Source organism: Salarias fasciatus, chromosome 1, assembly GCF_902148845.1.
Source record: "Salarias fasciatus chromosome 1, fSalaFa1.1, whole genome shotgun sequence".
Taxonomy (NCBI): Eukaryota; Metazoa; Chordata; class Actinopteri; order Blenniiformes; family Blenniidae; genus Salarias; species Salarias fasciatus.
In genome coordinates this window covers 13,484,692-13,497,887 of record NC_043745.1, presented here as the reverse complement: position 1 = coordinate 13,497,887, position 13,196 = coordinate 13,484,692, and the positions used below count along the sequence as shown (strand labels likewise).

The 13,196-nt window shown below is 42.4% G+C and overlaps 1 protein-coding gene across 1 annotated transcript in view; it reads left to right on the top strand.

Annotated features, from left to right (window-relative positions):
• hcn4 (hyperpolarization activated cyclic nucleotide-gated potassium channel 4) overlaps positions 1–13,196 on the top strand; it is a 64,965-nt gene that overhangs the window by 14,858 nt on the left and 36,911 nt on the right. The window contains exon 2 of the mRNA XM_030097450.1: positions 4,314–4,737. Within this exon, the coding sequence (XP_029953310.1) occupies positions 4,314–4,737 (424 nt within the window). The remainder of the gene's footprint in view (positions 1–4,313; positions 4,738–13,196) is intronic.

Genomic DNA, 13,196 nt, shown 5'->3' with positions numbered 1-13,196 from the left:
AGACATGACTGTCAAGTCCACAGACATATTTCATGTTTTCAGTGTTTTTTTTCATATATATTTTAAATATAATTAAGCAAATATAAAAAAGGATTAATTACATTACTTATCTGTGTGTTAGCTTTAGTTTGTCAGCACACTCTTAGCATTTTAGCGCACAAGCTGACTGACAACAAAGCTTTTCCTGATGATTTGTTGTGACATGACTGTGATTTGCTGCTCACATCCCCTTCCAAAGAAAAGCAGCTAAAAAATGTCGAGATGAAGCTCCACCGCTCGGCACCAGACCGAGGAAACAGCTCCACCACATTCATATCTCCTGCCAATACCAGTTCAGTGCTCTTGAATGACTGTTACAGTCCTTCTTCACTTCATTTCTACGTTTCCTAAAGACCTTCAGAATAAGTTATTTATCACCTCTGATTCAGTGGAGGGTGCCATTGTGCATGAACAACGGTTGAACAGAGGGTTTTGGAGAGCATGTGACAAACAGATCTCTCTGGTCTTTATTGATAAGTTGAACTCTGCTTTGATGCTCACTGTGGAAATTTAGGCTGAAATTTTCAACTACAGGGAGGGATTTATTTTTGATATTATTAATCAGCCATGTCTGTTGTCATATGCACAGGTTTTCTTATATGTTTTTCTGTCCCTGACACTGATGTTTTTTAAAACAGTGACATATATGTTTTTAGACCAAATATGAAAACCTAATTATTTCCCCTTTGTATTACTTTTTTAATTGAATAAACAATTCAAACAAATCTACAAAAAGTCATATACGTAAGTTTAATTATTAACAAACAAATGAAAACTGTTGTATTTGGATCACATTTGCCAACAAAATAACAATCCAACAGAAGACAGAAAACCGATGGTTAGAAATTAAACCTTTAGTCGGTTCAGAATAATTTCAGCCTGGAAAAAGGAAAACCCTCTACTGTGGCACACACGTGAAAATTGTTGATAATTTTGACAGTACTTTGTAATGTGTGTTTTGTAATTTCCTGTAATGTACAGACATTGGCTTTGTAACAGAGATTTCACAGAAGATTTACAGCTGTGACACTACCTGTAAAAAAAGAAAAGAAACAACAACAGATGTTGTCACTCAGTCCTGCCCCTGTCAAGTACTTGGTGCAGCTTTTACAAGCTGCAGCTTATAGTATTAGGAGACATGACAATGGCAAGAACAAATGTCATTACCCATGTTTCTCCTTTTGAAGTTTTCCTTGTTCTCCTGGGCTTTCAGTCTTAATGTGAGTGAGCACAGCGGCGGCACGTTCCGTCTAAATATAACTCCACATGACAACAAGCTGGAACAGTGGATACCCTTTTACTTTGAAGAATTCCAATTACTGTCACTGCTTCCTCAGCGTGTGTGTGTATGTGTGTGTACAATATACTGTACATGAAACTGAGTTGTGTGTTTATGTGTAATGTATATTTACGTATGCATGTGTGAGCGCCGGGTCCCTGTGTAAACTCTGATACAAGCACTTTACAACAGCAGTGGGTTTTTTTTTTTTTTTTTCTGAGCAAACAGCGACCTATGTGTTTTTTTCAGACAGAGTAATGTTTTTTTTTTTCTGCATTGAGAGAAGGTCTGTGCAAACATTTATGTGTTTTTACTCTGTTCTGCTTCATTTAGGTGATGTGCATGGCTAGGAGAGTCACAAACCGCTTCCTATTATGTCAGGATATAAGTGAAATTGTCTGGTGTTGTTAATTTAGCCTTATTTTCAGTTGCATCGAGCATTTTCTAATATGAATGCAGGACTCAACTTAACTTTTAGCTCGCAAGCTGCTATTTCCAACAGTCATTAGCCAGTCAACCTTTTCACTCGCCTCAGATGTTTTGATGAGGAATTAAATTATTTGACAGGATTCGAGCTTCACAATTCTTTAAATGTAAACAATGGTCATGATTTAGTAGCGTTCCTGCAAATGTTCTTCTTCTCCAGTCTTTTTGCTTGTTTGTTTTTTCCACCCTGCATTAGAAGCTTGTCCAATAGTTATTATGTTTGACCATTAACTCACAGCACTTTTCATAATCAACAGAGTTATGTATAAACAGTCAATTAAGGAATTGGTAACATGATTTTTGACATTCCAGATCAAACTCAGCGTTTTTATAACGTCCACACTTTTGTTTTTTTTTGTTTGGGCAGAAAATCCCACATCCTGAACTTCTATCCCAAAATCCATCCCACTCATCCTCATCCATCCACGCTGTCAGTGCTGCTGACATTAACAGATGCGTCTATAATTAACCAGAAGTCCTGCACGCTGTGTCTCATTCGGCGGGTTGGAGGGTGTTAATGCTGAACACTGCTTCCGCGTCTCAAAGTGAGTTTCAAGAGAAGAGGCTGAAATAACGCTGCTCTCCACTTTCCTTGGTCTGTGGAGATCAGAGCTGTTTGCAGAGTTGCAGAGCAGTAAATAAAGACCTGCTTTCATCCCAGACTTTTGTCTTCAGTGCGTCTGTGAGCAGCAGGACCTGTTGGCTTGTAGTTTCACCAGCACACAGATGCTTTTGATCATTGCGATTTGTACAAACAGATCTGCCTGTGCACATAAACTTTGAATTTCTTTGGAATGAATTGTATGTGATATTTGTGTTCGCACTCAGAAAATGTCATCGTAATAACAGCTTTACTAGCTGTGCGGTTTTCTGAAACACAGCGTTGTTAATCAAACTCTGCAATCTGGTTCTTCCAAGGAACTGATGTTACTCTCAGATTGGAATTCAGAAGTAACCAAAAATCAGCATAACCTTTGTTGAGATTTAAACTCCACTCATTCATGAACGTAACCCTTTAACCAGCAACCTTCCCAGGTGGGAAAGGTAAAAATCAGATTTTTCTAAAGGAGCGTATTTGGTTTTCTGAGATGTTACAAGATTTAATAATGATGCACTGATGTGTTGTGTGTGTGTGTGTGTGTGTGTGTGTGTGTGTGTGTGTGTGTGTGTGTGTGTGTGTGTGTGTGTGTGTGTGTGTGTGTGTGTGTGTGTGTTTTCAGGGGGGGGGGTTCATTATATGACTAAGAAAAATAAGAATTACATTAATAAAAGGAGAAAAAAAACTGATTCAAGAATTTGAGGTAAACATTGTTTATCAAACTAAACAATAAAAAAAAAGTTACTTAAAAAAATAAATGTATAAATAAAACCAAAAATGTGGATCCTGCTGTGTGATTTTGTGGAGCAGCAATTCAAAGTGAAGCCCTGAGTTATTTACTGCAACACACAGAGGATGAACCATGAAATCAATAGACATAAGCCGCTACATGGAAACAGCAGTAATTACTTTCTGTAGTCTCGCTTTCTTGCGGTGAAAATATACCTCCTACCCCGGTTGTGCACAGAGCAGCGGTTCTTTCCCATTTCTTGTGGCCCTGCCCCTGATTAATAGTTTTGCACGGAGACAGATCTTTATGGCCCAGTTAGAGGTGGGTGGGTAAATCATCAACGATCTTAACAAGTTCGCGCCATGCAGAACTCCTCACTGTGCAATCTGCGGGGCATCCAGGATGTATCACAAAAGAGCCAATTTAGATTCAATTACCTGAGAAGCAGAGAGTGCAATTTATAACCAAACTCTGAGGCTTGGAAGACATATGAGGTCAGTGGAACGTTCGTAATTAACAGTGGACCCTCACTGACCTTTGAGCTCTGATTTACAGTCCCAAACACAAAAGCTTTTATGTCAAGGCCTTCTCTGGCATCGGCGGAAAGTTATATATGAGGTACGTGCGTTAGGTTATAGAAGTGTATAAATTTCTATGCGGTCATTGCGTGGGGCAGAAGATTGGTTCCTCTAAATATGAACAGAACATTAATATTCAAAATGAACCAGCAAGGAGAGTCAAGCCGTTTTTCTTCTTCACTTCAACTCCATTACATCCCATTTGATTATTCGATGAAATATAAATATTAACACATAAAAAGTTATCGTGTGTCCTTTGAAGTGGTTATTGTGTTAAAGATGATCTTTCTCCATTCATTGTGATTTATTGGTTTGTGTTGAACACGAGCTTCAAGAGCCTCTCAAACGGTTATTTGTTTTCAGGGAACTTACTAAAACTCATGGTGCTTTCGTTGTTTTCTTGGATGTTTTTTTCTTTTTAACTTTACTTCTTTTTTTAAGTCTCTTCAGTTATTTTCGTTTACAAAAGCACAACTGATGAATTTTCAAATAAGAACAAGCATAAGTTAGAAACTACTTTTAGGTTTTTCCCAAGTTTTGAAAGATTATATGCCTAATTGATTGACCATGTGCCCGTCTTTGTCCGTGTCTCCCTCCAACAAGGTTTTACTGGGATTTGACCATGCTGCTGCTGATGGTTGGCAACCTCATCATCATCCCCGTGGGCATCACGTTCTTCAAGGACGAGCACACGCCTCCCTGGATCGTCTTCAACGTCGTGTCCGACACCTTCTTCCTCATGGACCTGGTCCTCAACTTCAGGACGGGAATCGTCAAGGAGGACAACACGGAGATCATCCTGGACCCGCAGCAGATCAAAGTCAAGTACTTGCGGAGCTGGTTCGTGGTGGACTTCATATCCTCTATTCCCGTGGACTACATCTTCCTCATCGTGGAGACGCGCATTGACTCTGATTTCTACAAGACGGCGCGCGCCTTGCGGATTGTTCGCTTCACTAAGATCCTCAGCTTGCTGCGGCTCCTGCGGCTCTCCAGACTCATTCGCTACATCCACCAGTGGGAAGAGGTAAGAAAAAACCATGTCAGTGGACTAAACCACGTTGCGGAGCGCTTTGAGCTGTGTGAGTTGTGCTTGGGGAAACTGTAATCTCTGGATGCTCAAAATTAGACTCACGGAGAGCGAAATCAAGAGAGAAAATCCCACGAAAAGTGGGCTGACAATCACAGCGTAGTATTTGATGAAGCTAGTCAAACACAAGGGGGTTTCTCCTAGTAAATCCAATTACGATCCAAATGGTATTCCCAACCTGGGGAGATGTACAGCACACACGTGTTTGCAGAGCTCTCCATGAATCAACCTCTCCCCCCAGGAAGGAAATATGAATAGACGCTGCCTCTGATTGCGTTCACCCTTGAAAGTAGTAAAGGAACTTCTCCGCTGAGATCCTGTCACTAGTCGGCTGATGAAGCCAGGATGCTGAGTGTTTTTCTCTCTCTCTCTCTCTCTCTCTCTCTCTCTCTCTCTCTCTCTCTCTCTCTCTCTCTCTCTCACTCCCTCCACCCAGCTAGCAGTGGAACCACAGAGCCCAGAGGTGCAGTGCAGCAGTTATGCGCATGATTATAATTGCAGCAATAATTAGAAAACTTCCCGTTGCTCGCACTGGATGGGTCTTGTTGTTCAGTCTCTGAGGTAAAAGGTGCAAAGTGAGGTGTCAGAACCTCACGAGTCAACAGGAAGACGCACCACTGGAGGATAGCGCAGGACTGTCGAGGCAGCATGGGACGACCGCGGCGTTATTCACGCCGGTGCGTTGACACAGAAAGGCCGGATTACGAGTCGTGGAACTACTTCTCCAACCGCTGTTTGTCATTCCACACAACTACCCTTAAAACAACAAAAGCCCCCCTCTACAAGCTCGTATTTCTTAAAAGTATTGACCGAGCAGGGGAGTGACTTTAGATCAGGGTTTAGTGTCTCGATCAAGAGTCGCTGAACAGAATCGGTGTGCAGGGTGATCATTCAGGCGGTATCAGCAGATCTGTGTCACTGAATTTCAAGGTGCACAAAAGCAGTGTTTTTAGGTGACAGTCAGGCTTAATTCATGGAGCTGGTACTTACCATATGCGTTGCATCCTGTGAAATAGAAAGTCCGAGATAGTTTCCCCCGTATCAGGCTTTGTGTCTGTGTTTCAACTTCAATCAAATCTTAGAAATATTTTTTTGTGACTGTGTGGATATATAGGATTAGACAGTGGAGGCTTTCTATATTGTCTTTTGGATTTTTTGAAGAGATACAATTTATGAAATCAGTTGCTTTTACTGTAATTAACTAAAACCGATGTTCAGCATTACAGATTGTTGTCTCTTGAAAAGCTTTTGTAAAGCTGAAAAACCACAAGTGGTCATTAGACTTGTAGACTTTATTGAAAAATGTATTTAGCTTTGCTGCAATTCCATCACAAAACATTATGAGGCTCCCCGATTGCTAAAAATCATCATTTCAGCTTGAGTTGGTGGTTGTGCGTCTGATTTTTTTTTAATGGAACACATAAAACTAAAGTTAGAATCTGACTGTGAGTTGTAGCCGGAAGCAAAAAAATTATATTGCGTTGAGTTTGTTACAGAATAAAGTAGGTTTCTGTGATTTTTGCCTAATTCTCTATTGAATTGACATCTCTATTACAAGAGCACACACTAACAGCACAGTTTCTCCATCTGTTAAGTACGCTGTGGGCACAATGTGATCCTGACACGGTGCTGCTGTAGGATGGAAGGGGTGTTGGTGGGTGTGTTTACCTGAGTGCACGACTTCACACCAACATTTAGAAAGGATGAATAGATGAGTGATTGCCAATCAAACCACAGCACATTCACACAAGCTCATCGGCTTTCCGCGAAATTCCCGGGTTTCAAATATTCAGCTGGTTATCCAAGTAGAACAGTGTGTGTAAGTGTGGCGACATTAATCATGCAGAGCCTCTGTAATGCCGTTTCAAAGAGAGGAAAAGTTCAAATAAATCACTGGGGGAGAATCCTTCTGCAGCCCTGCGTCTCTAAAGCATAGTCGCCGCTGTATTTCTTTGAGCAAAATGAAGGCGGAGATACACGCAGTTCAGGCCAGCCTTCGTTTGAATAGAGCGGCAGCGGCCTGTCACGCATTCAGCCTGAGCAGGAAGGTCGGCAGCAGGAAGCAGAGGAGCGTCCGCAGAGCTGGATTCTACGAACTGACAAAGACTTTACCTGAAAAGTACAGAAAAACAGACGGATGTTCGGAAACCAAAGAACCGTGATTCATACCTTTGTCATTATTAAAAAAAAACAACAACTTGCAAGGACAGTGCGGGACAGCGGCGACTGCAGCATTTGAAAAAACAATGCCGTAGAGAGAGCGGACATTACATTCACGGAGCCAGCTGCCATTTACATGTTCTGTCCCTGTGTGGGTGGCGTGTGTGTGTGTGTGTGTGTGTGTGTGTGTGTGTGTGTGTGTGTGTGTGTGTGTGTGTGTGTGTGTGTGTGTGTGTGTGTGTGTGTGTGTGTGAGGGTTTGCTGATGAATGCTAGTTAGGCAGACAGAGTGAAAGGCCAGCTTTGCATCAGCGCCAGAGTCCTCCAGATGCAACCTCACAGAAATGTCATCTGTCAGTGCAGAATAACTTGTCGCCAAGATCTCACCACCTGACTGACTTTTTGACTTTTCCTATCGACGGCTCCACTTCAGAACAACGTATATATGTATTTCATCGCAATTTCTCGATTATGCTGGATTTCAAACTGACCTCATTTCAGCCTCTTCACCTACATATTGAGCTTTGGGGTGAAAGTAAAACGGAGAAACCGCCGTCTTCCTCGAGTTTTATTGTCTTCTGGTTCCCCCCATGGATATTTACAACTGGGAAAAAGCATTATTTCTCTCTGGCTCCTCAGAGCTGAGGTGGGATCCTTGTGATCCATGACGCTGTGCAGTTTTTAGCCTCTGTAACATCACCGAATGCCAGTCAGCATGGCTTGGCGCTCTAAATATGGCTCAGCGACGTGATGTATACGTATGACATCGCAGAAGCTGCAAACCGGCGATGTCCTGATGTCCTCCGACTGGCAAAGCTGAATTATTTCGCTCATATTTCACCAGTGTCTGCCAGCTATAAATAGTGCTGCACAAATTCATTTGGTTTGTTATTGTTTGAGATTCATTTCCTCTGCCGTAGGAAGTCACACGGAGGACACTTCTTCTGGGAAGTGTTGAGCGCAGCTCACTGAACTCTGCTGCATGGTTTGATGCCTTGTAGTGAGATTCTGTTGGGAACAAATACTTTAAAATTAGAATCCTTCCCCTGACACTGAAGTGCAGCAAATCAGGCTTTTGAGGAATCAGGACCAGTCAGAGGTAGAAAGTAAAGTATAGTGCACTGAATTATCAGTACAACACGGAGCTTAAATATATAAGAGGTGCAGTGGCTTGAGCTGAAATGAAAATCTCATCTTAGAGGACAGGTTTGTCAGAGACGATGAAGGAATTGTTTCCACTCCTGCAGAAATTGTTGAAGTTGAGCTGCTTTGGTAAAGCTGAATGATCCCTGAATGAAAACACTTAATTTTGAGACTAAAATTACAGTTCACAAAATTATGAAATGAGCATTAGTGATTTCACAAAACAATTTAAAAACACTTGCAGACTCAAAAATACAAGATGAACTCACATCTCTTTTGATGCATAACAAAAAGTCAAAGACCTACATATACAAGGTGAATCAAATGACCTTTGCTTTGCATCAGATGTATTTTTTTGGCAGATCAGAAGTCGCTCCGACATGTACATAAATCATTGCCTCGTGCAGTTCAGTCAATTGACAATCCATCGCAGTGTTGTCAAAAGTATGGATGATTTCATAGAAACCTGATGCCGCTGTGTAAAAAGCAATGTGATCCATGTTCATTATACATTCAAACATTGTATCGGTTGTGCCGAAGCCTTAAAGAAATAAACAAATCAACATCGGATTTCCATCCCAAGGCTGCGCGGATGGAATCAGAAAGGAGAAAATCAAATGCAGACAGCCTGTCGGGAGCTTGAGGGCACTTCCTGGTGGCTTGAAGGTTGTTTTGGCCTTTCAACCTGATCACTTATAACATGAAACAGGATTTTAAGCAGCACATCTGGAGGAGCCGCAGCAGCTTCAAATAATCTACATATTAAAAGAAAAAACACCTGGATGACTTTCCTTTCTGACTGGGGCTGTAGGCAAGTTTATCACTCATTTGTTACCTGGTCTGCACCACAACTATATTTTTGCAATTTTGTGTTTGCTTTGTTGTTATTGACCATAATTCATTGGAGAACATATTGCGGCCAGTGCCCTGAAGCTCGGACATGTTGGCACAGACTGCCGAAGTGTCCTTGAGCGCGATCCTTGACCCCTAAACTGCTCCTGCAGGGTCTTTCCAGAAAAGACCACAGAGGGGATTACAGGTCAAAGCAGCACGGCAGACTTTTACGAGTTTTCATCATGTTTACTGCCGCTCCACGAATGATGCCGATGATGAAAATAGAGTATGAGTAGTCTTCCCCAATTTTACACTTCCAGGGTGAAACAACGAGGAATCAAGTCAGGACAATCTGCCTGAAGGGGGTCTGCAATCTGCAAAGCATATGACATGCTCTGTCCTTAGACCCCATGAGGATGGACGTCCCCAGAAAACCTTTGGAGCAAACTTCTGAGGGAACAACAGAGGAGGGAGCTCTCCCCCAGGACAGAGGAGACATACATTAGTTGGATGAAGCCAGCAGCGGAACATTAAAATGATTTGAACCTAATGAAATCCGTTTAAGCGTATTATGATCTCTCCAAGACAATTTGAGACAGTTTCACAGGCTGATGAAGCGAAGGGATAAATTTATGCCCTTACAACCATATTAGAGACAAATGACAAGCTAATACATTATTAAAGTAAACTGCTATCACATGGAGTACTTATTACACATGGCTTTTTCTTAAACTCCAATTACAATTGTGATTGAAATGATTTGCCAATCTGTTGACTGATATATTAAAATAAAGCGCATTCACCTTAAGCTTTTATTGGAAAAGTGCACAATAGTTTCTTATGCCTTGCGAAATTTGGGCTGTAACTTGCACATTCTCCTCCGAAACCTGCTCGTCTTTACAGATTAACACGCTCAGGATTAGAGTCAGAGAAAAGAAACCTTAGATTACAAAGCACAAGATGCTCTCAGGGCATTTGCAACCGCAATCATCATCAATCAATCATCATCTTCACCCCCTCAAAGACTCTAATCCAAACTTTGCTAACACCATTAATACCCTTTTACATAACTGAAGCGCTGCCCTGATCCCCCGCCAGCTCATGAAATCTCCTTCTTAAAAGTCGCCTCTATCTCTGTTGTGGTAAATTAGCAGTGATTGCTTCCTCTTCCACTCCTCATGCGAGGCTCTTTTCACAGCCGCCATGTTGACAGTATGTTGTTTACAAACAGGGTTTTGGTGGCGGTGGCTAGGTGCCAGTATGACACTGCCGTGCGCGGTGATGTTCAGTGCGGTGTGCAGATACACACACATACACACACGGAGACGACTGTCGTTATGCGACCCCCCCCCCCCCACCGTCTCCCCCTCGTCAGCTTTGTCTTGTCACTTTTCATCGGGATAAAAATAAGACTGTGACCGGATATCCTCCTCATTGGAGTTGTCTCCTGTTGACAAACCAGTGATTTGGATGAGATTAGTCATCCTGTTAAATCTGATTCAAGGCAGTGCACTAATGACTAAGCTCTGAGGGCTTCCTCCCATCATGTCTGCTGCCTCCGACTTGTCGTCTCGGCGGGCCGGCCCCGAAAGCGTCGCTCGTGGCGTGGATGGAGATGAGTCCGTGAGACGAGAGCCGAGCCCACATGCAGTGGGACAGAGCTAAAGGTTTGAGCCGAGCTGAAAAGTTCAAGTGTTGAACCTTTCTGTGCAAAACGTAATCCCAAACAGTACATCGGCACTGTTCTCACATCAGGGAGTGATTCTACAGTGAACTCCGTGTCATGTTCATCAGTTTAATTTTCAATTTCTGAAATGATCAAAAGAAAACCGGAAAGATTGGAACTTTTTTCTTACTTATATCCCTTTGTGAAAACTGGCAGCAAAATGATTGTTTTGAGTCATGAACAGCTGCAGAAAAAGTCTGCCTTAACTTGTGTTTGACTCGCTTGCAAAGGGATGGCTGTCAATATGTCTTTAGAAAATCACTTGTTGTGTTTTTGCATGATCACAGCGAACACAGTGAGACCAGACATGTTCACTGGATATTCTGTGTTAAGGAAAGAAAAAGATTCCCAGCCAGCAAACCAGACGTTAGCAGGATTCTTCTCTGGCAGCCGAGGCCACAACATTTTGAAAATTGAATAGATTTTTAAATTTTTCATTTCACAAGTTAAAAATTTACTGACATGCATTACATGGATCTGGAATATTCCATAAATCCTCAAAATCCACTTTATCCATGCCGGGGTGAAAGGGCAACAAAATTATGTTTCAAAGAACCTTTGTATGTATGTGCACAAAGGAAATGAAGATTTTAGGAGCTTTATTTAGTGCACAGTGCTTTTGAAAGTAGAGTTTATTGTCGTAAAATAAGTTGAGGTGGTTTTGGGACTTGCGCTGCACCACCAGTGTGTACTGTATTTATTAAAAAGTGGCTGAACGCCACTTTCTATTTGATATTGGCAGCTGGGATTGTTGAGATTTGTGGCTGGAACGGCATCGGCGGCTTTGTGTCGCAGTAATGGAGGAACAAAACGAAACGTCAGGTGCTGTGATAGAAGTCAGCCGTGTGGCCGCCCCCCCCGGGGTCCGAGAAGAGAATGAACTGCCTTTCATTTCCACCCAGTAAATCTGGACAAAAAATTTAAATAAGGTAAATCAGCTAATCAGCTCCCCGCTCACTGACCCATTACCTTAGCCAAGGACTGGTCTTTCACAGATAAGAAAAGCAGGAAGAATAGATTTAATGGGCTTTTATTGAGCGCACAATGAGGCTTGCCAGCAACGGTGACAGGTCCTCAACACTCTGAATGAGCTGTGTGTGATATGAATACCCACAGTGGATTTGCTTAAAAAACTGTTCGACCGAAATGTGTAATCCCGGCGCAAAACCGACGGCGCATCTTGGGCAAGGGAGCAGAATCGCGGTGGTTTTTTTTTGCGAGCCGAGCCCTCCAGGCCTGTTTAGACAGATGATGGAAGGGTGCTCCCTGCGGTCCACTCCCAGGCCTGCTTCTCATTCTCCGCGTGTGCACCGTCCAACATGACGGCGTGCACGAGTGTGACATTGCGGTCAAGGCATTTACAGTGAGAAAAGTAACCTCCTGCCCACCACCATGCCGGATGATTAAAAATAACACAGAGACATGCATGGGCTGATTTGGCTGATAAACTTCATGACTCATCAGAGGGAAATCATGTCTCGCTCAGACACATCAGGGTGGAGCGTGTTGCAAATAACACAACAAATGTTGTGAACTGAAAGCATCCAGTACAGATAAACAATCACATATATTCACATTCACAGCTAGAGTCACCGGTGAACCTTAAAATGTATTTTTTTCTCATATCAACCCCAAATATTCCAATATTGACAGTCATTTTCGTCCAAATTCTTTATTGTGTGTTCAGTAAACCAATGTCTGCTTGTAAATAGACATCTAAAAACTCCATCGATGTAGTGCAAACAACCAAAAATGTCTTTGTTTGTTTTTTTTACATATATTGAGTCAGTCTTCACAGCCAACAATTCCTGAAACCAAACAATTCATCTCTACATCCAAAAAGATGATAATTTGGCTTCTTTCATTCGGTGTTACAATGCAAAATCACCTGTGAGATTAAAGGATAACTGTGCTGACGGTTATTCATCCACTGTTCGAGTAGCTACACTTCAGCAGCTGAACCTGAATGCGGCCGAGCTTTGCGTTCTGTTGTGTGTTCAGAAAAGATGCGTGTTGGCGATTCGGTGCGCTCAGTGGCATCAGCAAGCCGACACGTCTGAAGAATTTTGCTTTTCTCTTACGTGTCGAGACGCCATCATGCCAAACATTCATCATCATTAGCGGCGCGAGCAGCAAACACCAGATGCCGGAGTATAGTGCTACATTGATTGTGTCTGGGCAGCTACCGTCAGCACCGTGGGACATATGCATCCGTTCTCTCACCTGGATCCCGCTCTCCTCGCTCCATCTGTTTGAGATGACGCAGCAGCTGCCTCCCTGCCTGCCTGTCCCTGCCCGATCACTGTTTCACAAGGATACTGTTTAGTTTTCCAGTTCGGCCATTCTGATTTTTGTCTTGTGCAATGATCTTTATTTATTGATTCCGATTTATTTATTGATATTTATCAAGACTTGGTTGTTGTCCGCTTGGAAATGATTTCTCTGACTGTCACTCAGTGTATTCATAGTTAACCTTAAATACACAGACGAGGAGAAGTGGGCTGCCTTGGCAGACAGCACACAGGAGTAACCTG